Source organism: Python bivittatus, unplaced genomic scaffold (assembly GCF_059951505.1).
Source record: "Python bivittatus isolate LINGU-HERP-01145 unplaced genomic scaffold, Pbiv_v1 ctg000590_np1212, whole genome shotgun sequence".
NCBI classification, from domain to species: domain Eukaryota; kingdom Metazoa; phylum Chordata; class Lepidosauria; order Squamata; family Pythonidae; genus Python; species Python bivittatus.
In genome coordinates, this window is record NW_028277086.1 from 30,090,001 (window position 1) to 30,116,983 (window position 26,983).

Consider the following 26,983-nt stretch of genomic DNA (forward strand, 5'->3'; position numbering starts at 1 on the left):
TCTCAGATTCTTTGTTCTGTTGCTCTGTCTGCTGTCCTGACAAAGAGGATGTAGAAGGTGGAGGAGGTGGAGGAGGTGGAGGAGGTGGAGGTGGTGGTGGAGTCTGCAGCAAAGATTTGGAAGGGACACTGCTGAGAGAGAGGGCAGGAGATGAAGTAGCTGAAGTAGGAAACCCAAGCATGCCTGCATTGGGAGGTGTTAAAGCTGGAAATATAATAGAAACATGGTTATTATAAGTGCCTACAATCTTACTGCCAATTAGATTCTGCCAGTAAATAAATTCTGCCAGTAAATAAATTCTGATATTGCCACAATAGCAGTATCTATCAGAATTTAAATAAATTCTGCCAGTAAATAAATTCTGATATTGCCACAATAGCAGTATCTATCAGAATTTAAATAAATTCTGCCAGTAAATAAATTCTGATATTGCCAGAATAGCAATATCTATCAGAATTTAAAATAATGGCATTCATTATTTGGTGCAATTGCACCTTGGGTAAATGAAGCAGTGTGATCTGACAAATCTCATTTCACCCATAAATTGTTACCAATATTTTTGGTAATATACAAATATTTTATATGCCTATTGTAAGAGGTCCTGATATAATGTATAAGGACCCCTTCAGACATACTTGACATTTGCTGCATAAGTGCTCAACTTTATCTATTATCACCGTCATCATCTTACAAAACAACATCATACTTGTTAACTGTGAACAAACATGACAAATGTTTGGCGCCTACCTGTGTATACATATACAATCAATGATTCTATAGTTTTAATTTTAGACTTAAAGCATACAGTATACAATGTTGCAGCTATCAATCTATTAATTTGAGTTGACAAATCAACTGTTTTAATTGATTGAACAAAATAAATTTGCATATATCAAAGGTTTAGACACTTAAAATGCTTCCTTAATTAAATTTTTTTGCCACTGATTGATCAACTGAAGTTTTAATTATTAAACAATAACTATATGTCCTAAAGACACTATTTATTTCATATAGTAACAGATATTAGCCTGACACTATTGAAATAATACTCTTAACTGGGGTTTGCAATATATCTGAATTTTGTTCTCATTTTAACTAATTCTGCCTCTGGGATAAGTTTTTTTTTTTCACCTGAGAAATAAGTAATTATGTAACTTTTTTTGCAGAGTGGGCAGGTACATTCCAGTCAGTTTTGACTTGGGTCCCTGAAGTTTTGTTGGCAAGATTTTCAGAAGTGGTTTTTCCTTGCCCGCTTCCTAGGCCTGAGAGAGATGACTGGCCGAAGGTCATCCTGCTGGCTTCATGCCTAAGGCAGGGCTAGAACTCACGGTCTCCCAGTTTCTAGCCTTAACCACTGCAGCAGATTGGTTCTCTATACAAGTGATTACATATCTAATAATATATAGGCTAATAATATTAGATTCGCCTAATTAAAATGGGCAACATAAACAAAACAATAGATAAGTATCAAAAATAGCAGTGATCAAACTGGTCTTTTTTATTGTGATACAGTACATGTGAGAATTTTCTTTTGAGTACTCTCTACTGTTGCAGCAACTGTAGAAAGTCTTCCACTTTCTTTAAAATAAAATTAGAATGTTCCACTATCAAAGCTATGTGGTCTTCACTGTATTCCTGCAGTGGAAGCTCATTGTGAGCAATTTAGTATAATCTTACCCATGGCTTCTCAGAAGTAAGTCCTATTTAATTTATTGGTGTAAGTTGTTTCTGAGAAGGATTGCAGCATAAAGCCATCATCTTCTGAACACAAATTTGGAAATAAGCCTGATTTTTATATATAGTGGCTACAAAAGCAATAATTGTCTTTACTGACTTGGGACACAGTTTGCTATATAATAAAGAAATACTTTGTATTGGGTTTGTCTATATACTTAGTGAAAATAAGCATGAGGAATTTCTTGTTACACTTAAAATGCTAGTTTTAGACAACTTTGTCTATACAGTATTCTATTTTTATTGGCTACTGAAAAAGCAGTGGTTATGATCTTTGTAACTGGCCAGAAAAGTGTGGAAAATAAATTTTAAGAGGCTGCTGCAGAGAAAAATAAGGTAATACATAGAAATTAGGGCTTAAAGCATCTTCTAAGATCAGTGTATGTGTGACACTATAAGATTAAGAACCCTGGACCCTACAGGATGGACGAGTTATTAATGGCATGAATGGTGCTGTCATCATCAATATCCAGGTATTTAACACTTCTTAGGAAAAAGTAATTAGAACTCAGAGAAAGAAGCTATCAGATTTAACAAGGCAATTTTTTAATGTTTGTTACAGAATCATTACTTTTATTTCATTGGAAGCTAAAATATATAGTTATTAAACAGTCTTTAGTTGGCATCTGTTAAAAATCTGCAGTTGGCATAATAAATATGTAATAGAAAAATACTTTTAAGACTTCATTAAACTTTAAATTATTTTAATGAAAATTTAATTATATTAAAATATTTTTTAATAAAAATGCATATAGTTATTTCTGGTAATAAGAAGCTATAACTACTGGGATTATTATTTATTAAATTTATATGCCGCCCATCTGCCCCAGAGATAATGTATTATTTTAAATAATAAATATATAATATCCTTTTTTTGGCTTTCTCATAATGTACACAAGCATCTAGCTTGCCCGTATGTCAAATGAAGATTTTTTTAAAAAATTGGATGGTCAACAATGGTTCAATAGACAAAGTAGACATTAATCAAAAGTTGAGGTCTAACTATAAGTGCAAAGCAGTTAATCAAGAAATGTTAACAGTGAAGATCATCATATTTCAAATACTGTAAAATTAGTTAGAAAAGTTTATTACAGATATAAACATTAGCAATTTTCTGTCTAAATAATGTAAGTAATATATATATATGACCATAATGACTGGATTTGTTTCATTTGTTCTTTCATTGGGCAAGTTGACTTCTCCAATCATTATGCCAACTATGTTATTTTCCTTGATACATCATGTTTAAACAAATTTTAAAGACTTTCAGATTGTGGCAATTAATGATGTAGACATATATCAATTAGAAGACAAATTAAAGCTACGAGGATAGCTCATTACCAGTGAGTAAATCCAAATGAAATGATTGGTGTTTAAGCTTGAGATGACATGACTGAAATTGCTCGGTAAATTTTCCAAATCATTCATACACACACACACACACACACACACACACACACAAACATACAGTACATACATACATATACAGGCACACATACATACATACCAATACATAAGAATGGCTTTTTGAGTAGTTTTGTGACAGATCAAGGGCTAATAACTGAATGGGGGCATAAGGGTAGAATCTACTTAGCTGTATTTGTTAAGTAGAATAATGGTCACCCGAAAAACAACTGAGCAATGCTAACAAAAATACGTATTTTAATTATGCAGATCTTTATGCAAATAATTAATTGCAAACATGCTCAAAGATAATTTGATAAATTCTCTGCCAATTTGGTCATAACATTAAAGAGAGTGAAGAAGATATGGATGCACATGTACATTCAGAGGTATTATGTATCATATTTTAAATGAATCCTAGGATAATTTTTGGAAGCAGGTGGCAGGACTGTTAGCAGATTTTGAAATATTTTAAAAGGTGAAAGAACTAAACTAGAGGATCATAACCAGGATCAGGGCAGAAAGTGGACTGAAAGAAAGAAGATTCTGATTAAACTTCTCTCTTTGCATCAAACACAGATGGGAACTGCTGCCCACACAGCAAAACAAGATGTTAAAGTGGGTTAATAAGATATGAAGCATATCAGCAATGAGCATATATTAAAGAACTGTGGAGGAGGAGTGCTTTTCACTAATGAAAGTTTAATATAATCTACTCTTTTCCTTTCACTTCCACTATTCCATTAAGAGCCATTAGGAACATATATTTTCTGGGTAATAAAGATAGGATAGAGGGTTTATTTAGCATATGGAAGAATGAAATGTATCAAGATATATATTTGCTTAGCATTTATACAAAGAGATTAGCCACATCAGTTGAAAGTGCTCTGCCTCAGTCTTAACTGATATTTTATAGATTATGTTACTACATTAATTATTTGAAGATCTGCTAACTCAAAGGACTGATCCATATGTCCAGTATCTAGAAATAACCTGCAAGTAATCAGGCTTAGTCTGCACATAGATCCTCAATATTTATGTCAGCTATTGATACACAAATTAGCTGATCCAATGACAGTAGGGAAGTGTTGCCTTGAACTTCAACGTTTAACAGTTTGTGCACTTCGGTCCCATTTCTAACAATCGAAACCTGTGTTATGCATACTGTTGCAACCTCATAGGCACAGAAATGGAGAACAGAAATCTCTGATAGAGCCTGACATTCTTTTAATGGTCATCTCTTGATCACAGATCAGTGCTCTGAACAGTTTTAAAGTGAAGTCTTAGCTAACAATGCCAGACGTCAGAGGAGGAAAGTGTAGAGAAAGTTTCTATTCCTTCCTAACAGAATGAAGGCTGTTAGATATTTTACCTAAATGGTCCTTAAATCTACTTTGAAAGAGCAACAGTACTCCCCAAATTTATTTATTTATTTATTAAATATATATATATATGTATTAATGTATAAATATATATACATGACTATAATAAGCATGTATGTATGTATGTATGTATGTATGTATGTATGTATGTATAGGCTTATTATAGTCTTATACAACTCTTTGCTGGACTGTAGATTGTTATTACCAGTTCCAGGCCTCAATACAATCTTCTGTAAGTAGAAAATGGCTTAACCGTAAGTTATTACTGTACTAGGATTGAGAACTGGAAGAAGTAATAGCAATAATAACAGCTCAGTCTGGAAGTGAAGCTTATCTTCAGTAAATACTCTGCAAAGAAAAGAGTTCTGAAAAATCCAGAGAACTGTCTTTCCAGCATTTATTCCAAATCGGTGTTATGATTTTTATTCTTCTTCCAAAATCTGAATACTTGTTCTCAGGAACTTAATGTGTAAGGTTTGGAGACTGAATATAACACTAGAAATTAAAGTCCATGCCATGAGGGCTTTATCTGTCAGCTCAGATGTTTCTGAAGGATGGGATTTGGCTTTGCAATATGGTCCTACAATGGGTTCTTCTTACTGAGGAGAACACACTTCCATGTGTAGACTGGACTTCTCTCTCTCTCTCTCTTTTTTTAATCTATCACTCACCAACTAAAGAAAAGGATTGTAATTATTCTGATAAAATATATTTTAGTTTTCTTTTAAGTTTAAAATCTTATATATACCACTTAGCATCTTTAATATGCAGTTTTCTTTATGTGTTACTTGTGTGCACATAACAAAAGATGCACTGTTTTAATTTTATTACACAAAAGCAGAAGGGAAAATTCCCCATTTTGAAAAGAAAAACATTATGAACTAAGGCAAGGATGTTGGATAGGGCAATCAATGGAATGGCTATTATCGATTAGAATAAAGTTGTATAGAAAAGATGTTATTGCTATAATCTTAGTGCGGGCAATTTATAGTATAGACCTCAAACCTCAAGTTTGAGTAGTTTTAATGTAATCATAAGCCACATAATATTAATGATAGGTAAAAGTTCTGTATCAGTGACACTCTCGGATATGGAAAATGTATTTTAGTTTTTATTATAATAATTACTATAGAAACTAACCAAACAGTTGGCACTGAATCTTCAAATCAAGAACCATCTGGAAATAAATATTTCCTAGATTTGTAATTTTTCTACTTGCATTCTTGCAAATACATAAAGCCTTACTGCCTAGAATTTATGCTCGACTATATTAATTCATTACAATCTAACGCCTTAAACTGTTACTGAGATCAGGAAAAACCACTGTTGTGAATTAAATAAAATAAGATTGATTTTTAGCTCAATCTTTACCATGATTATTTAGAAGTCCCACTGATTTCAATGCAACTATTTGAATTGCAGCTTTAGCTGGATAGAGTTAAACCCCAGAGAACAAGCTATTAGTGTACAAGCTCCTTTTACTCTCATTACTGCTTCAAGGAGATCTTGCCTCAGTTACTTAATGCCATCCCTCAATTTGCCTTTATGCAGTAAAATATTTTAAATAATGACAAATGTATGTGGAATATTGATTAAATTATAAAAATACATGGTTTTTATTGGATGAACTCGTAAATATGTGTAAAAGTTCTAGTTAAGAATGTTACTTAATTGACATATAACTTGTTACTTAAAATACACATTACATTTAACATTGTTTTACTTGAAAAACACAATATTGACAAAATTTCAGCTAACTAAAATTCAAACTCTTATAAATATTGGATGGATTCTAGATTTTTGTTATTTTTCTGCCATCAAGGGCCTATCTCTCTGCAGTCTTTACTCCCATTATGTTTTGGAAAGTCCTCCAAGTTTATGGGACACAGAGAGAACTACAGGGGTAAGGGAATTGGTAAAGACTGAATCCGCCCTCATTAGGGGCATACACAGGGAGGGGTTAAAACCTGAGTGATGGTGGGCATTATGTTGCAATCCAAGCCCTGTCCTCTTTTGTGTGTGCATGTGTTGGTGACACACATACAACAAGGGCAAAACTTGCACTATGATGCCACACTCCTGCTTCCTATCTTGCAAATTTTGACCTCCCTGAGGACATTACTGTCTCCTGTTCCTCTTTGCTGGATCAGAATATCTAGGTTAGGAAGGGTCCACTGACAGCATGTTTTGAACACATTATTTTTCTGATGCACAGTCACATAAATGACAGAAAGGCATTCCTGGCGAATACAGTTCCAACTTTGTCTCAACAATACTACTTTTTTTCTTTTCATGTTTACTTACTGTTTGAACTTTGAGGAAATCCAGTTAAGGAAGATGGACCATTCATTCCAGGTAGAAGAACTGGAGGAAGGCCAGGTAGTCCTGGGTAAGCTGCTGGCAAACTGATTCCATGAAGCGAACTGCTGTCCATCATGCCTGGCTGCTGTACTGTTAAGCCTAAAACATCTGTAGCCTTTTTAATACGATCCAATTCTTGCTGTGCCATCAGCTGTCTAACAGTTGTAGGAGCTAAGTAGTCTTTTTCCCGGTCCAGCTGACTTCCCACAGTTTCTCGCACTTTTGTTATATGTTGTTTGGAAAATATATGGTCTCTTATGGACAAACGTGCAGAATACTTCACCCCACATAGAGAACACTCTGGTCTTGATCCATCAGTTGCATTCTGATTGATCATAAATGGCTTCCCTATGTTAATTTTGAATTTCTTTTCTTTTGCTCGAGCATTTTGAAACCAAACCTGAACCACACGTTTGGGCAGGCCAATCTCATTCCCTAGCATTTCGCATTCTTGCATGGTTGGAGTCCGATAGTCACTAAAGCAAGCCTTTAAGACCTTAAGCTGTAAATTACTCATTTGTGTCCGAAATCGTTTGTGACCAGGCCGATCACTATTTTTAGATTTAAAGGGATTGTTTGCTCCAAATGGATTAGGTGAACTTGGATCAGCTATGCTTGATGTTTCACTGCGATCAGCATTATCATCAGGATCATCAGTAATATAAACACTTTGGTCATGGTCTCCATCTTTGTCACTTAAATGGATTGATGGGCTCGTCAGAGAGAATAAAAACTTATCGTCACTGTTCTCCATATTAGGCATGTTTGTGTTTTTTGGCAAACTGTCATTTAGAATGTTTTTTGGCTCTTTAGGAGTTGATGTAGATTTCACATCTCTTGAACCGCCACTCATACTTTCTGTTTCATTGTTTCCTTCATCTCCCGTTGTAGCATCACTAATTGCTGTATTAATTGATGAAGTTTCATCAAAGTCAGTTTTATTCTGATCATAACAACTATCCACAGGCGCAGCATTCAGATTTTCAATATCTTCATTGCATTCTGCTTTGAAAGAAGAAGGACTTAAAAGATTCTTCGGTGACATTTCTGCAGTTTTACTGACAGGAGTTGAGACAGTAGAAGCTAATTCATTTTCACTTGATAAATCGATTTTTGTTAAGGAAGATGGATAATCAAAAAACATGTATTTTTGTGGGCTCTCTCCTCCATCTTCATTGGCTACTAAAGGACTTGGTGGCAAACTATAACCTGCTTGTTTTCCTTCATTCCAGTGTCGACTGCGAATATGACTTTCTAAAGCAGACTTTGCTTTAAACAATGCTCGGCAAAAAGGACATCTTTTATGAGATTGAGCTGGCCCTACTGCACGAAATTGCCCTTTTCTTTCTCGAGCTCTTGTGTTTTGAAACCAGACTTGTACAACCCTCTTTTTAAGACCTACTTCACGTGCAATATGATCTAGCATTTTTCGGGTAGGATTGGAATCCAAAAGGTATTTTTCATAGAGTATTTCCAATTGCTCTGGAGTAATTGTAGTTCTCAATCGTTTATCCCGGTGCTGGTCCTCACCACTGTTTCCTCCCTCTTTTTCACTACAGTTGTTATCTTCCTTATCATCCAGTTTTCTTTTAAGTGAGCCAGGAACTGAAGCAGTATGGTGAGTGGTGTGAGTTGAACCTACTTGTGGTGCCATCTGAGCCAAAGAACTATTCAGCAACTGCCCTGTCATCAAAGGACTATTAGGATCAAATATCATATAGGGCATATCCATAGGCCTTTCTAAAAACTGAGAATGGAGGAATTGATTTTGTGCTGCTAAGAAATGCATGTGTTGGTGTTCCTGCCAAAGTTCTAAAGTGGGAAAGGCAACTGTACACTGGTCACACTGGTACTGCAGTAATTGAGGAGGTAGACTATTTTGAAGAGGAGCCATTGAAATTGTTAAAGGGCTGGAAGGAACAGGCGTAGCTTGCGATGTGGAAGGTGGTCTGCCTCCTATTTGGGATTGTTTGTGTTGCTGTGCTTGAGAAGCTGAGGGCTGTGGATCAGAGGAGGATGTTAGTGTAGACTGCATTGATTTGTTGCTTTGGGAGGAAGTCTCAACTTGTTTAGGTATGGTATCATTTTGCTTTGGCTTTTCTGTTAAATCAGGTTTGGGAGAGTTTTTTTCCGGTTCAGGTTTGGGTGATGGCATTAAAGGAGTACTGGAACCAGATCCAGAGCTTGCTGTTGTTGTTACAGCCATACATTTAGATGAGTCAGATGGACCAGAAAGTGTACAATTCTTATAAAGAGTTTGATCTGTGGCATCCATTGAATCTTCTGTTTGACTTTCATCTTGGGCATCATCATCTTCATCTTTATAACACAGCTTTTTCTGATGAGTAATTAAGTCAAAAATTCTAGGAAAAACAACACTACATTTTTTACATTGATATTGCATGTTACTAGTCCTAATGTATCTCTCATTGGTGAGCTCCCTTTTCTCATTATCTTTAGATTCAGCTTGATTCTCATAGCTTTTACGAGCCTTTTGCCGTGCATTTTGGAACCATACAACAATAACACGAGTCGGTAAGTTAAGTACAGTTGAAAGTTGTTCAATCTCATCATCTTTTGGATAAGCATTTGTATCAAAAAAATCTTGTAACACTCTCAACTGGTAGTCAGTAAATCTAGTTCTAGATGATCGCTTGCTTAAAGATGAATCAGATTTGTAATGTTCTAAAGAACTGGGTTGTGGTTCAATTCTTATATCTTCCAAAACCGTTATGGGAGGGTTACTAAAATTGTATGGAGAATCTTTGTTTCTCTGTCGTTCCTTAAATAAGGTATTTCGAAACCAATGTTTAATAACTTTTTGTGAAAGGCCAGATTTCTCAGCCATTTCCTGAATCTGTTCTTCGCTGGGAGAATTATTAATATCAAAATATGCTCGCAGGATTTTCAGTTGGTCATCTGTGATTCTGGTACGGGGACGCTTGAACTGAGAGTGTCGTAGAAAATTTGGATCTAATCCTAGCTGTTGCTGACAAAGTTGAGTAAGATCTGCAGATAAAGCATCCATTGGTGGTAATTGAAGGGCAAGCTGAGGAGGTAATGCTGGGTGTTGCACTGGCTGCATCATAATTGGGGGGAAAAGTGGAAGATCTAAAGATACTGGTAGCTGCACTGGTGGTGGAGCAGAAGGTGGAGGTGGTGGTGGAGGAGGTGGTGGTGGAGGAGGTGGAGGAGGAGGTGTGGGTGGTGGAGCTTGCAGAGGAGTAGGAGTTATGCTCTGAATTTTTCCAGAGCTAGATGAAGGTTGTGAAGAAGTTACAGGTGGAGGTGGGGGTGGGGGTGGGGGAGGAGGTGGGGGTGGCTCTGGAGAAGATGGTGATATAGGATAAAGCTTGTCATATGCCTCCCTGTATTGACAGGCAAATTTTTCTAGTGCACCATATGGGAAGAACTGACCATGAACATGTTCCTGATGACTCTTCAGTATAAGTATGTTTGAAAATAATTTACTACACGCTGCACATTCCAGTTTGTCTGTATTTTCACAATCACCAGTTTTACTTTTCTTCTGCACCTTCTGCCTATTCTCATTATATTGAATAACCAACTCAAAGCCAAAATTTTCTAATAAAGCTTTGGCTGCATTTCCTCTTGCCCCAGAAGCAATTCTAGGTGGTGGGATAATTGGTTCTGAGGACTTCTGCTTCTTTATTTCTTTGTTTTCTTTCAGCCCTTCACTATCGCTTGTGAATTCTTGCTTTGGTTTTTCTTGTTTCTCAGAAATCTCTTCAGATTCCTTAATTAAGGGCATATCCTTCACCATCTGGCATTCTGCATTTACCACACTATTTTGCTCTGCTTTTACCAACTTAGTAGTCTGTTGCTGCTGTTGCTTTTGGGACTGAATTTGAGGCGGTGTAGCTTGATACTGTTGTGCCTGTTGCTGTAATATCTGTAGCTGAGTTTGACCAACATGGTGCTGAGTTTGCATCTGCTGTTTTAGGTCTTCTAGCAGTGAACCTGCCATCCCTGCCATCCCAGGCATACCAAAAGCGGCAGAACCAGGTAAACCCAGATCAGGACTCAAACTGAACTCAGTCCCAGGAATATAGAATGGAAAAAGAAACTGGGGCTGTTGAAATTGCAACAATGCCTCTGGTGTCATAGGGAAATGAGGCAAAAATGCAGGATTCAGGAATTGTGGTTGAAAGAAAGCTGCTTGCTGCTGCAATTCATGCTGAAGTTGCATCTGCAGTTGTGCTGGTGACTGGGGGGGATGATGTGTAGGCTGAGCAGAAACTAATTCAGAAGCCTGTTTTTTATTTAATTCTTTGGCATCTAGGTGAGTTTCTTTGTTGTTAACTGCTGGTAAGCTTGTAGACTCTACTGATCCTTGGCTAGGGCTATTAACATTCCCTGCTATACTACTTCCACTCAATGTACTACTGCTCGGCTCTAATTTTGCTGCCCTTGCCTTCGTTTGATGAAGTACAGATCTCATGTGGATTTCCAGTGTAGAACTTTGGCTGTAAGAAACATTACAAATGCTGCATTTATAGGGTTTGTTGTCAGTGCTGCTGTTTGCTTCTTGAGGGACAGGGCTTGATGCTTCCTGCAACACTTTTTTGAGTTTATGTAAGTGAGACACTGAATTATAATGGACCAAAAGAATGTTCTTTTGCGTGAAAGACTCTTTGCACACTGTGCATTTATATGGACGAGAAGGATCTAAAAACTTTTCCATAGTAAAATTTGGCCCTTTTCTAAAAGGTAAGGTCCGCTTTGGTTCTGAGCCCATTTCATCTGGAATCGAGCTGCTATCACTTCCTACAGGACTTGCTTTACCTTCCTGGTCCACCTCATATTCCCTTTCTATATCTTGTTCTAGTGCATGTTCATCTTGTGCCATACTTTCATTTTCTGCCCAGAGTTCACCATTTACAGGTAAAGATGCGCACAGCTGCTGAATTTCAGCTTCACTGAGTTCTGGATGGCCTGCTTCCAAATGTTTTTTTAAAGCCTGGAATGTACGGAAGCTACGTTGGCAAAGGCTACACATGGTAGCAGCCCGAATAGCATGATACTGGGAATGTATCTGAAGCTTCTGCATAGTCTTAAAAGCCAAGCTACAATGGTTACAACGATATTTATAGACATGGCGATCAGAAACAGACAGCTGCTGCCTCTTCTGCTGTTCATTCAAATGATCTGGCAGTGATTCAATTATCTTTATATCATTAGTGCTGCTTTTGTTCCATTCTGGCATTTCAGCAGATTCTTTTAGTGGCTTATGTTCCTCTATTTTAATTTCCATTCCAGTTTTTGATTCTTCAAGCCCAGGAGTATTCTTCTCATCTGGAGGACTATCACCTGCTTAGAAAAGAAAGAGAGGAAGAGAGAAAGAAAGATATTAGCTGTTATAGAATTGGAAGATATAACATAGATTGAAAAAGAGCATCAAATGTTCCACAGATTATTTAGGGGAAGGTATCTTTGGTATGAGTATTATACATAGGACTCTAAAATAGTGACCATTCGTTAATAGTTTTGCAATCATATATCAGCATAGGTAGTTCAGCATGTACTGATTAAATATTTCCCTTTTTTAGTACATTGGTATGTTGCCTTTTTAAATATAGTGTTTAAAAATGACTATGCATAGTACATGTCCTACCTAAGTTTACAAAGAAGATATGCATACAAATTGATGCATCTATTCCAGAGACAACAAGGGGCTCAGACTCAGAACTACAGTTCCTGAAAAAAGCAATTGTCTAGTCCTTGTTGAATCACAGTTGGAAAGGAAAATATTTAGGTATTATTTTAATTAAATGAGCTTTCTTGAATCTTCCAGGATTTTTAGCCAATGAATAAAGTCATAGGTGTGAGTGACATTTAAAAAGATAATGCTACAGAGAAAAACTGGAATCAAACATGGATGCATGGACAGTGGATATGAGATCGTAGTTTATTTTGACATACAGTAGTTTTTGGCCTTTCCTGTTTGTCTGTTTGTTTCTCTCTCTCTCTCTCTCTCTCTCCCTCCTTTCTTTTCTTTCTTTTTGTCACTGTTCTCCTTCCTTATCTTTTTTCCATTAGTGTGGCCTACCTTCTAAATTGTGAAATATAAAAAGATATTGATACATAAGTGCATACACATGTAATTAAAATAACTTTGAAGAAATGCAATGGGCATATAGCAAGTTCACTATAGCAGCAATCCGTGGTAGGGAAGAAATAGGGTTGGATTGAGTTGTTGCTGCTAGTTCAAACTCCTTAAATCTTTTAATTCAAAAATAGAAATGGGCAAGTGACTTGTGCTATGCCTATTAATAGATATAAATCTAAAGCCACAACAAATGGCCCTAAAATAAGCAATTTAATGTTGAATGTATTCAGGTCTGGGTTTTGAATCTAACCCTGTCTGCCACAACGTGTTACACTTTTGCTTTGTTTTAATACCAAATATAGTATAATCAGCCTAAGAATACAAAGACTTAAAATAATATGAGTGGTTCATAACTCGTGGGTTAGATTTGTCACCAGAGGTGAGCAGGGATCTTGTGTCTTTATCAGCTGTATGCAAACAAGAATTCCAAAGGTTCTGACCATTTGGATGGAATTAAAACTCTGGAGAGTTTTGCCTGTTGAAGTTGTATCAGATACTTCCTTCATACTTGTGCATAGCCTAAATGTTTTTTTCTTATGAACAGAACAGAAGCAAACTGTTTTCCAGATCTATTTTAAACTTGCCATAGCTAACTTCACCTGGTCCCACTTTTCCCCCCATGGACAAAATGAGCTGGATTTCAATTTAAATTGTACTGCTTTACATCAGTACATATAACAGTGAACTTTCTTTTGTGAATGGGACTGAGGAGCCAATCTATCCACAATGTCCTGGGCCCAAAAAATCCTGCTACCATCCCTGCATTCATCTGTATTGAGTGAAATAAATAATAATGCTCCACTAAACATGTTCCTGAAATATATTTTTCAAACAAGGCAGAGAATTTCCCCCTGTACTTGAGAAAAAAGACTCTCTTATATGTTGATTTTTTTTTTTTTAAATCTGTGGGTGATTGCTTTTGATTGGCAGGAGGAGGAGTGGGCAGAGGAAATACTGGATTCAGTGACTGAAAGGCCTGCCCACAAATCAGAGTGACCTTTGCAATCAAACTACCATGATCTGCCTAACCAAAATGTTTTGAGATGATGGAACTGGAGAATCCTTATTTTAACCATTTCCTCCCCTTATTGTTTTCTGTTTTCCAGCTACAGAAATAAGAAAAACTTTTATGGCTGTTTTATCTACTGGAGTGGTTAACTTTTTCTTTTAAGGAAAATATGAATGAGTTTATTTTTTTATGTTTACCCTTGCCTGCAATCCCTAGCAGTTAGATCCATCTCTTTGAAGAAGAGCCGCTGTTAGTCTCTGCTCTCAGCCTTTCTCTTTGCACCACACCCTCATAAACATGACTGCCTGAAGTCTGATGCAGATGCTCCTCACTATGGGATTCATTTTTATGTAAATGTAATTAAATTCTGTCTCAAAAGAAAAAGTTTTGAGTATCTTTTCTTACAGATAAAACCAGATTTAACGGAGCTAGCCCAAAACTGCTGTACTGTTCTTATTAACTTCATGCCTAACTACAATGTAGATTTTCCTGTAAGAAGAGGGAGAACCGTGGCACAGTAGCTTGAGCCCTGAAGAAAATATTCCACAATGTCACACTGTCGCAAAACACACTTGATTTCATTAATTGGTTAAAGCAAACCAGACTTTAATCTCTGCATTATTTTCTTTGGTTGATACCTCCTTCAAAGTAAAGGAATATTTTGGCAAAAGACACTGAACTTCCAATTCTGCAGGTCTGGCTTTTCATGGCTATACCTGAGTATTTTCCAGACCCCTCAGCTCTCAGGCTTGTAGAGGTGGCGTCACAGTCAGATTTCTCTGAAGCAACTGTTGGCAGTAGCATACTGTTAGGCACCATCATATCTGGTACAGGAACCTTAGGGAAGAAAACATAATTTTGATACTGCTTATCACATTTAGACAAATCACCCAAGAGCCTAAAATTAGCTCATAAACATAGCAGAAATGGTGTGGGTCAAATTTGCTAACCCAATTGTCCTGAGCAAAAGAGATATCTAAAACCTCCATTTTTACTGAGCTGAGTGTGGGTATTTTAAGCAATTCAGGTAATACAAAGGTACTACTTCTGAGGGCTCTAATAAAGAGTAGTTTATATCTATCTCTCACATCTGGATAGGTATGAATGATATTCTTTTTTCCAAACATGATAGTACCCTTAATGATAAGAACTGAGGTGTATCTGACCTTGTGCTCAAGGCAGCTAAATAAACCACAAGGTTATGATTCTGCCCTAGTATCCTCTATTATGGATACAGGATATAAAAGGTATGGGTATTTGTGTACTGCTCTTCACCATTATTTATTAGTTCTTATAAAATTAACAACAAATCTAACTGTTAACTGCCCAGAGTCATGCATATGAGATGGGCAGCCACATAAACTAAGTAAATAAATAAATATACAAACAAATAGTAATTTCCAATGCTTTTAGCCGTCACAATACGTTACAGCAAATGAAGAAGAAAAGTTTCCCTGCAGGGAAAAGTTAATAGCCAATCTGCTTTAGGAAGTGCATGGAGCCACAGAGGTGAGCACCTTGATCTTGAAAGGTTGACTTTAATGAGAGCTTAAGACTCCTGTGTCTTTGAAAATTAAGGTTAAGTGAATAGGCCAAAAAGATGAACTAAGTTATTGACAGAACAAGAAGCGATCTCAGGAGCCCTTGTTCCAACTTTCTAATCCCATTTATAAATACCAGCATATATTCAGCATTGTTGACAGTTCACATACATGTAAAATACACATCAACATTTCAAATACTTACTGTCATAAGCAGTTTCTCCACACAGTCAGGTGACACACTGTGCAAATGGGTCAGATGCAATTGCAGATGCATTTTGTTGCTCAGGACATCTTGACAAAGGGGACAGCAGATAACAGGCTGCATAGAATGTTGTGACAAGACGTGCATCTGTATACGATTTGGGTCCCTGCTATTGTAGTTACAATAAGGGCACTGGTAAAACTGAAAAAAAAATCCACATAAATGTAGACTATTAGACAAATAAATTGAAAAAAAAATGACCTATAACTAGAGTAAATTCTACAGTTTTCTTCAAGAAAAGAATTGGACAGTGCCTCTTCTGCTTCTTCTAGCCAGCTTCTCAGGGTAACAAGACCTTCTGTGAATTTATCGTTATTGTCACATTCTGTTAATGCCCTAAAAATAAAGGTCTAATTCCACATGGAAAAGAGGAAACATGGTGGTTTATCTGCAGCCTATTCATTAGACAGCAAATGTTTCAGATTATATACTGTATAAGTAAAATCCTTGGACTTCATATCTTCAGTACACATAGCCACTTCCACACAATTATTATGGGCCTGAACCAAACCACTGCAGGATGAAGGGTTCTTCACTGAAGGTTATGGACTGTAATCTATCATTTATAATAGATTAATAATAATCAATCCAGGGCTGAGAGATAACAACTGGTGCAAAGTCACTCAGCCAGCTTCCATGCCTGGGGACGGACTAGAACTGGATCTTCCCACTTTCTAGTCCACTACCATAACCACTATACCATACTGGCTCTCATGCACACACTGTACATATTTAGGTTATTTATTTTTTAGATTATACCATACAATATACATATATGATATTTAATATCCTGCTATATTTCACGCTCTGTATAGAAGTCATTTATAAATAAAGAAGTCAGCTCAGAAACACTAATTGGCCATGTCAGCTAGTGAAAAAAAAGTGTACTTTCATCCAAAATTTGGGTTTCCAGGATTATTTTCCCAAGAACTTTCTTCCTCCTTCCTGAGTATCTACTTTCATGCTGGTTTTTCTTTTTTGATCCCTAAGTACCCAAAGAAATACAGCAGTCATATATGATAATATTATAACTTAAGAATCTGGTTTGGAAATATTAATTTCATGTGACTAGCTGAAAAAGATTTTATGCTACTTGCCCAAATAACAAAGCACATGGTGAATTAAAGCATTTCATTAAAATTATTCGTGAAAAAAGCCCTAAGATAGAAACATTGTAATAATACTTTTTACCTGGTCATGACCAAATTTATTTTCTTCAGAAAATTTGGTCTTTTTGGGTGGACCATCTTCTTTAGCTGGAAGTAGTGGTTGTTCCCCTGCTGAAATATTTACTTTTGGTTCCTTCTCTGGTGTGTTTATTCCTGCTTCCAAAACAACATAGAAGAATTTGTTATAAATAGCTATGATTGTCACTAGAGCTTACTGTATGACCTACTGGGGCCTCTCACTATACTTTTACATATTGCAGGACTACATCTTACAGCAGAACTATTTTTGAAACTGAACAGGTACAAAGGTGACAGCACACTTATCTCTGAAGCAGAGCAGACTCTATAAATACATTAAAATGTAGTCTTCTCTCTTGTTTAGCTAACCTTATGCTGCCCTAAACAGTAATCAATAACTAGATCTCTCTAGTATTTCACTCTGAAATTTTCTACAACATTAAGCAATACGAAATCACAGCCTCAGTTCTTTCTCCAAAACAATTAATTTCCAAACATTCTTTTTTCCCCTGTCTCTAAAACATTTAAGAATATATTTGTGATGTTACTCATATAAGATCTCTATTGTTCCCAATTATTACACAAAATTTAATAAATATTGAGTTGAATCCAGATTTCATCATACCTCTAGGAGACTACTAAAATCAATGGGACTTAAGTTATTCATGACTAATTAAATCCCACTGATTTCACTGGATATAATGTTGGGATAACTATATTACAATTCATTTAAAAGAAATAGCACAAGCTTAACTATACAATGACAAATAATGTTGATGCACTGAAGTTAAAATGTATTTTGTACTTAAATACTACAATAGTATGTATTAATGATATAATTAATATTCCGCCTGAGCTAGCCTCTTAATATAGCCGGGTTAGTACACATCAAAGAAAAGAATGCAATTATAATTTCCTAGATCATAAGAAAATTCTTTCCAGCATCAATTTCCAGGGTAGTCTCTTCTGCTAGGCTGGATATTACAACAGCATTGGGTAGGCTTGTCACATACATCTCACGACAAACACAAAACCTCATTTACCAACCATTCCAATCTCATCATAGTGTGGCATCATCTGACCTTTTTTCTGCTGTTTATTATGAGTATTTCTAATTTTAACTTTCAATTTTCACCATCTTCCAGTCAATTTGCAACTAAATTATTTCCAGGGTGAGGACACTATCACTGGACAACTGGGTGCAAATACATCTTGAAATGCAATGAAGCTAAACCATTGATTGCTATCAGACCCAACATAAATATATTGTCTAGGGGAGATGCATGAAGTATCTTGATTTTTAAAATCCACACAGAGTTCATATAAATGAACAAACTGACCTCACTGTCTAATGTCTTAGTTTTAATTTTAAAATAGGGTCATGATTGTAACTGATGAAAAGCTTGCAGAATACTTATAATGAACAGAAAGCATATTGGTGGAGAGATGAATAGAATAACCCTTTCTCTTAAAAGAACATTTTTTATTTGATGAAACAGAAAACACTGTAAGAATAAGCAATTCAGAAGCTGCAAAATATATTTTGTGTGAATATTTTCAAAATATACAAATACATTTTATGAGAAATGCATTAAAATTGATAGAAATACAATTTCAGTGTATTATTCCTCCTGTTAAACTTAGGAAACAGGATAGAATTAGTGAAACTTTAAAAATAAAATTAAAGTTACAGATTGATTAAAGATCAAAATTATTCAAATAAATTGTAAATGGGAAGGGCCTTGTTTTGATATCATTTATAAAGGTTTAGGATTTTCAGGAATATTAAGGGTCTAGGAGGTTAAAGCATTTTAAATATTAATAATCATGTTTTAAAACCAAAAAAAAAATTCCATCTGTTATACCAATCATTCTACCCTTAAATTAGATTAGCACAGCAAAGTATTTTCCTTATTAAAATGCATTAAAATGCCCTGAGCTGTTTAGGCAGCAGCAAAATGGTATGAATAACATTTGAGGAAGCTTTATGCACCTTCTCACACCCCATTCCTGTGCCTCTTCTCCGATTAAGGGATTCAGGAGTTACAGGAGACTATACTGAAAGTTTGGGTCAAGAAGTTCAAGAACCTTACTTATCTATCCTTTTGAATTTGGAATATATCTGTTCTGCCTAAGAATTGTGATGTAGTGACCACTACGTAGGGTGTAAATATTAGACCAAGGCATGCTTTAAAAAATGATTTAAAACAGTAATATATCAGAGTGCAGTATCACTTTAAGGAAACTGTGACATTTTTCAGGTTTCCATGCAAGGGCCAACCCATCCTAATTGAAAGCCACGTCTTTATTGCAACTCATTAAAGCAGTCATATCTTTCTTCAGATTCACATGGATCTTCATCACTTATGTCACATGTGTCAATTGTTCACTTCATTTTCCTGGTCAAACCCAACTGCATTGGTTTTTAATAACATTAAGTTTCAGATTAATACTCCTTGTTCCATAATACCAATCTAATATTTGCTGCAAACCATTTAGACTCTGAACCAACAATAGTACATCATCTATATACAAAAATTCAGGTATATGCACAATTCCAACCAACATACCTCTAATGTCACCACCAGAGGTGCTGCTCTTCTGCACATTCAAAAGGATTGCTTTCTAATCTTTAAACATGCAACACTCTAATAAAGTCCAAATTAATAAACAGATACTTTACATTTCAATATATAATGCAAGGCAAAAGCTCAAGCTAAAGCTTTTCTTAATCCCCATACAACACCCACCTCCCCCCAATTTTTTTACCTATCTTATAGACTATGTTTCTATCCATTATGTTCAACATCCCATAATATTTATTCATGAATAGAAGATTTTATATTAATGGGGAGCAGTGATCCCTTTCCCAGAATGCAGTGGTCAAAGGTACTAAGCCTGACTATGTCAGAAATTTTTCCAAAATGAAGCCTGAAATGTAATTAGACATTATCTAAATAAGATTTATGCAAGATGTGCAGAAGCTGAGAGCTCACTGCACATAATAAAAAGTTTAAATCAGTTCTGATACAAAGTGATAGCTTTCAGAATCATTCATCTGAATTTACTTTTCTTAAGGACGGATGAACTACATCTCCATAATGCAAGCACTACATTCTTCCTCCAAGAGGCAATAACTATCCCAAAAATCCAGATTTAGAACCCTGTTTTGATGTGCCAATGGGTGACCTCAGTTCTTCAAACAGTATGTCCACTTCCTCCTGGTGAGCAAGTTGTGGTATCCATACGAATGACTAAGCATTTCTGATTCTGCTGTAAAAATGATATTGGAACTGGAATGAACGCAAGCAATTTTATCTTCACAATGTGTATTATATAAATTGCAACAGTCTATTACTACCACATCATGTCTGCCAAAGTTCAAAAGAATTCCACCAATTCAGAGTGGAGACCTAAACTGTCTTTGTCATTATTACTGTCCATAGATTAATCCCCTCAAACAAATTCTATATGTTTGATCAGCTTCACTTCAGATTTTCTGTCTTGTGTATTTCATCCATTGTCATATGTGTTTCACTGCAACCAGTTCTTCAAAAAACAAGAAGATGGTCAGGCTGTGCCTACAGAAAAAAGGGTGCTTGGGTTAAATTGTATTTACAGCCCGAGCCAGAACTGCTGGACATGGCAGCTGGAAATTTCCTTTGAGACAGTCAGATTCCATTAGGATTCCTGAGCCTTCAAAGGAGATTATTTCTAGTATGTTTCCAACCACTTTAGAAGGTCAGAAATCTCTGAAAATGCAGAGTGATATTTCCATATGACAGAACAGTGGTCACTCCCTCTGGCAGGAGAAGTCAAGTGGAAGCAATTAAAGTTAGAGGAAAGTGAAATATAGGAAGTGTAGACAGTAAAAATTATTAATAGAAGACCATTCATGTGGCAGTTGTTGGGTATGACACAAACATCTGTACTTATCTCACCTACAGTTGCCTTATGAATGGCCATTATTTATGAATAAATTTCACTGTTAACACCCACCTTCTACATTTTGCTTCCTTCTGATCTATTTTTACTATTTCCCTCTCCAGCCACACACACACAGACACACAGACACAATTCTCTTCTCAAGATAATATTCTGTGCAACTGATGAAGTAGATTGTAGTCCATAAAAGATTATGCTATAATCAATGTATTAGTTTTTATGGTACTACAAGATTCTTGTCATCAGAATTATTGATAACTGTAACATATACTCCTCTCTCATATTCAATATTAGTGTTCTTGAACAATCAGAGCACACAGCAGCAAAATACTATAAATACACTTTCTTCTATAGATTCTAAAATGCTTATTTTTACTTATGGAAGGATCTACTATAAGTAAATTATCCTAGGAGGATAATTTAAAGAAGCTATGTGGTTGTAGAGCAATTTATAATACTATGCTGCTGTACAACCTTCTTTAAATTATCTACAAGCTTCTTTAAATTATCAATTTATGCTTTTAACTTGGATCTTATCAAACATTAATATGTGTGTGTGTATAATTAAAATGTGAATATTACAGTGTTATAATGGTAACTATAACTGTACAGCTATATTGTTTTGTCAGTTTAAATATTATATATACCCTTAAAAGAAATCCAGCTGTTAGGAATTACTGGGAATGAATTTCTCCTGGGTTTCTCCTATCAAGGAAGACTGACTAATCAAATCAATTTACTTGTTTAATATATTTATCATGATACATGAACTGGAATTCCTGGATTACCTCTCTCAAGCCAGTTAGGAGTCAGACTCCAAGAACAAATGACTTCTATGTCAGTTGGCTAAAAGATGTACAAACCAGAATTCCCGTTTGCCTGTTCATGGCAGGCAAATCACAAAAGGAGATCCTGCAGTTTGTTTAGCTATTCTCCTTAGAGTATGAGCCAAGCACAAGCAACTGAAGAGTATGCACTAGCATGGTATTTATTTATGATGAGTCAAAGTTCTTCAGAGTTGTTCATTTTTATTGTAAAAAGGAATATTTATTCTTTTGGGGGGGAGGGAGGAGGTTGGTAGATGCTCCCTTATGGAGTCCTTCAAGATTTGGGTCTTACACCTACTTCTCAACATCTGTATAAAACTCAGGATAACATACCATCAATATACCTAGTTATACATCTCCATCTTGGCCAGGATAGAAATGCTGTGGAACTCTTACCTGGAGGCAGTGTGGACTTGGATTGAACAAACAGGCTGAAATTGAACCCTCACAGGTACTATTCAACATTCTTCAAGTAGAACCAGCCTATTCTATATGCTCAACCTGACTAGGAATGCTTAACATTTCACACAAACAGGAGGTGAGAGAGGTGGGGGTCTGGAGAAAGTGCTTTTCCATGGTGGTCTCTACTTTCTGGAGCAGCCTCTCTCCTGACGTCTGGTGGACACTGACCTGGCATTATTCTAGAAGGCGATTAAAATCAAACTTGACCATAGGGACTCTGAAGATTAATGTTTAAAGATAAATGTTGCTGTGATTAAATTTAAAAGATGACAATTTTTGTTTTCTATTTTTAATCTCCTTATTTTTATGTTTTATTTTTATTGCTGCTATGCAATCATGTATGGACATGTACTTTGTGGGTATGCACATTTATTGTTTATTATATTGTAAACCACTGGGCATCATTCCCAATTCAGCTATAAGCATAATACCTACATATAGGCATACATTTAGCCTATAATACTGGTTTTTACTATAACAAAAACAATACTGGTTTTACTTTCATTACTTTTCACAAATGAGTATATTTGTGTAAAAAGGATGATGGAATATGTACAACCTAGATTAAAAAAATAGGTTGTAAACTATATTTAATTGATAAGGAGATGAATTATTCTCCAAATGACTTATCAGTTGGAAGGATGGGCTGCCTTATATTATCTGAGGGATGTACAGGCAGGAGATGCTAAAAGTGTGAATATCTGTGCTACTAGTTGATGGCAGTGCTCATTCCTGTCTCTGGTTAATTTTAACCCTTTTTGTGTTGCCTAAACAGAGTTTCTATCTCCCTTGTTTTCTTTCTTTCCCTAGGCAGCAACTTCTTCTCCATATCCCATCTGTACTCGGTTTGTTTCCCCTTTTCTCATCCCTGCCTTTCCAATGCACCCAGCTCTTTTTTTTCTTCATTTTTTGCTGGAAGAAGGGAGGTGAATGTAGTGTATGCTTGTGTGTTTCTGTGTGGAAGTGTGGTTTGCGTATGGCAGAGAATGTTTGAAAGATACAGAAGAGAGGTCGATTGATTGTACTTGGAAAATTATTTTTAATCAGTCATTAATATTACTTAATATAAATATTGCTTAATATACCTTTTTTAGCCTGAATCTAATGTTTTGGGGAGTGTGCCTTTATACAACTTATGTACGCCTATAGGAAAGTGTGTCACTAGTACACATTTATGGGGGAGGAAATCCCAAGGAGTTTTCTCAGTTGCCATTGGCTACCCAACTTGATACAATGGGGAAGACAGCATTGCATCAAAGTGTGTATTTGTATATGTGTATTTGTATACAAATATATACACATACTCTTCCTTCTGAGGGAAATTGTTTAAATTCAGGGTTATCCCTTTTGGCAAACATGGTACCATTGGAGCTCTTACATTAGGTATATACATACACAGTACCGAAGAAAATTCTACATTTGCCTCAATAAAAGTTTGATTAAAGTAAGCCACACAGCTGGGGCACCTGCAGTATTCTGTTTCTTAACCTATTCTTTATGATTAAAGCCAAGTACCCAATGCCTAGTCTGTTATTTGTCTGCTATACACTAAATTATGGTGAGAACTACCTTTTTTTTTTTTGTATTCCTTGCATTCTATATATTAAGTTGTGGCAAATTTGGTTTTTTAACATGTTTCCTAAGAGTAGGATGAGCAAAACAAGCCTTTTCATGACCAACAATTGCCAAAACATCAGCTGTCTGATTTATATGACACTTCAACTATTTATAGAACTGACAATGCATTATTAACATGGAAAACTGAAAGAATCTGATTTTTTTGGGGGGGGGGTAGAATATAGTCTACATATATCATATATGAATTTACAAACAATCCCTAATAGACATGTGCCATATACAGTATGAGTCTGCTTCCTATGTTTGGACCCACATTCAGAAGCTACCGAAAATGTGAAGGTGTTCCATGACGTAAATATAATACAGTATACTTTTCAAATGAGTCAATTCAGTGGTAGGGAATTTGTCAAAACATCAGTTACTATTGCTAGGATTGTAATGGACTGTTTCAGGAGCTAATGACACTACAAATATTATACATAAATAAATAAATATCTTATTGCATAGTACATTCTTAAAGGTTTAGTATAAAAAGTAGCCTCATACTGAAGATAGTACTCTTGTACTATACTATGCTTGATGCTGAGTTGGTAATATTTTTTAAGCACACACATTTGCAATTATTCTGGTAATAATACAAGTATTTCTCAATTTCTTTCTGCACAATTCTTTTAAAAAAATAATGCTATCATTTAAGATCAAGGCAAAAGTCAATGGTAAATAACTACCTAAGACTGCAAATCCATCAGTATTTTGCAATGGGATTTCCTCTTGCTGTACTCATGATGTATGTGCTTGCACATGACTTAAATCTGTTCCAGGGGATCCTTAATCATATGGAGCAGATTAAGGGAGTGCATATAGGATAAGGGGAAGGACTGGAAGAAGGAATTTGTCTCATTGGCAAGCAGACCCCATTGGCTATAATCCATTGACTGCGTCTGCATGGCATGCTTACTCATACTTCAACTGATTCTTTCTGGGTTTCTGAATAAAAACGTACAGGTCTGTGTCATAAGAATGGAATAGTAAATTATTCTTACAAGTAAGCCAGAATTGTGTGATTCAAATAGTCATGCATTTTATAAATCTTTAATCCTAAAATAACAAAGATTATGAATTTAACATAAATAAATTACGTTATTTAAGTTTACAAGAGGGAAAATCCAATCAAATATATAAACTTGTGAAATAAAGTACTACAAACATGCTATAAACAGTTGTATTTATAAACCAATGAACTTGATAAAGACTAGGGCTTCTGACTTATCAATTGATGTTATTAAAATATAATATAATCCTAAAAATTATAGAAGTCAGTACAGGATTCTTTCTAATTAGAACTTAAGAATAGTTTTATTGCAACAATTAAGGTGAATTTCCATTATTCCTTATATTTACCACCTTGTTAAATAGTGTTCCCTTTAGCCATGTCAGAAATTTATTACATTTTCTATGCAAATGTATTAATCTGGATGCATTCCATATTAATTCCTACACTTTGTTGAGTTGTAATTTGGATTATAATTAATCTAAAGTGGCACTAGAATTAAATGACAATATAAATGAGGCATTAGGAGGCTCTTGTCTTCTAAATCAATATTCAGTAAACATAGTTTGCTTATTGCCAAGTCTTTTTTGAAAGCCTCCATCTGAGATAAGGAAGGCAATACAGAACAACAATTTATATAAATGCTTGAGCACCAAACATGTTAATCCCTTTTTTTCTAATGCATTATATGCTAAAAAGGGGCGAGAGCACTTTTCTGTCTAGCTTGTTAAGGTTATGATTAACTTGTTGGTTTTCCTGGGACTTCTTTGCCAATACTTAATTCAGGAGAAGAAAATCCAAATTAACATTCAATTATACATAAGCAGTTATGCAGTCATTAAACATAGTTGTCAGCTGTGTTGAGAATTAACCTCATTGAATGAATACTTTATATGCAGAATTAATTTAGAGAATTCTATTGTAGGATTCAAAAGGTCAGTTTGAGAATTTAAAATGTGAACTCATTTTTCCAAGCTTCTTATAAAATCAACAGAAAAGCATCTGCCTTTAGCATCTAAAGGTATTTCACTGCACAACTAAAACACTCTTACACCACAGGACAACCTGAGTATAGCTGAGGCTAATTAAACTTGATCCTTCTGAGAATTTAATCTTCATGGAATCTGCTATCTATGTTTCTGAAGACCACCATTTTTGCCTATTGGCCCATTAAAAATGTGCTTAATCAAAGAACTCAGATGATTTATAGCAAATAAATTAGGCAGAAAAGATCTCTGAAACATAAGGCTTACTTGACAGAGCACAACATGGAAGAAGCCAAATGTTTCACAAATAAAATTTGTCTCTTTTTCCATTACACTTCTACAGTGACCCCAGTAATGAGCTGAAGCAGTATATCTTTCAATACCGCTTTTAGATTCACCTTCCAAGGAAAGGGCATGTATATTTTAAATAATCCCTACAGATCAAACTTTGCTATGAACAGCTCTTCTTCAGTTCCTGATTCAAAAGCAAAATAGTTCTGGTGCTGTTGATATTTTTGAGCAGTGATAAATAGTTGACATTAATCTATCAGCCAAATCTTTATTCCTTAAATATTAATGAATTTGGCATAAAGAAAAACCAGTGTTTTCATACTTCTGACAAAGTAAACAATATTTTAGCAGTATCTCTATAAATAATGGTTCATTTAGATGAAAATAAATTTGCATGTAAAATAATAATTCCTGTATAACTAAATGTCTTTATGGTGAATACAAGCTCTTTTATCTGCTGCTGTCATTTAGATTCAAGGAAAAGATATATGAGCACCTGAAACTAATAGCTTTCAACCTGTTTCAGCACCTCTTCTGCTTCAGTGAATCCAGCATAATATAACTAGGAATAGCGTGCAGCAAAAGTAGCCAATGTAATATTCATTGTGACCATAGATTTCCATCTCATAAATAAAAAGCATGGATGAAGTCACATTTTTGCCAAATCAAATACAGAAAAAGCCTTGTGTATCTATGCCAGATGCTGGCCTTGGGTTTGTTTGTGCACAAGTAAATGTCAGGACATGGGAGTTCTGTTTTCAAAGACAGTAGCTTTCATTACAGAGCTTTGTATATTCTTAGAAATCAATATTTCCCAGCTCATAATCTGT

The 26,983-nt window shown here is 35.4% G+C and overlaps 1 protein-coding gene across 2 annotated transcripts in view; it reads right to left on the minus strand.

The window, feature by feature from the left end:
* Positions 1-26,983, minus strand: part of ZFHX4 (zinc finger homeobox 4) — a 174,655-nt gene that overhangs the window by 4,087 nt on the left and 143,585 nt on the right. The window contains exons 6-10 of one of the 2 annotated variants that reach the window (XM_088149216.1): positions 17,018-17,148; positions 15,767-15,967; positions 14,737-14,857; positions 6,825-12,212; positions 1-204 (exon numbers count right to left, since the gene is read on the minus strand). The exon at positions 1-204 is cut by the window's left edge and continues 4,087 nt beyond it. In XM_088149216.1, the coding sequence (XP_088005342.1) occupies positions 1-204; positions 6,825-12,212; positions 14,737-14,857; positions 15,767-15,967; positions 17,018-17,148 (6,045 nt within the window). Of the gene's footprint in view, positions 205-6,824; positions 12,213-14,736; positions 14,858-15,766; positions 15,968-17,017; positions 17,152-26,983 lie in introns of both variants that reach the window. The other variant, XM_088149215.1, reaches the window with a different exon arrangement.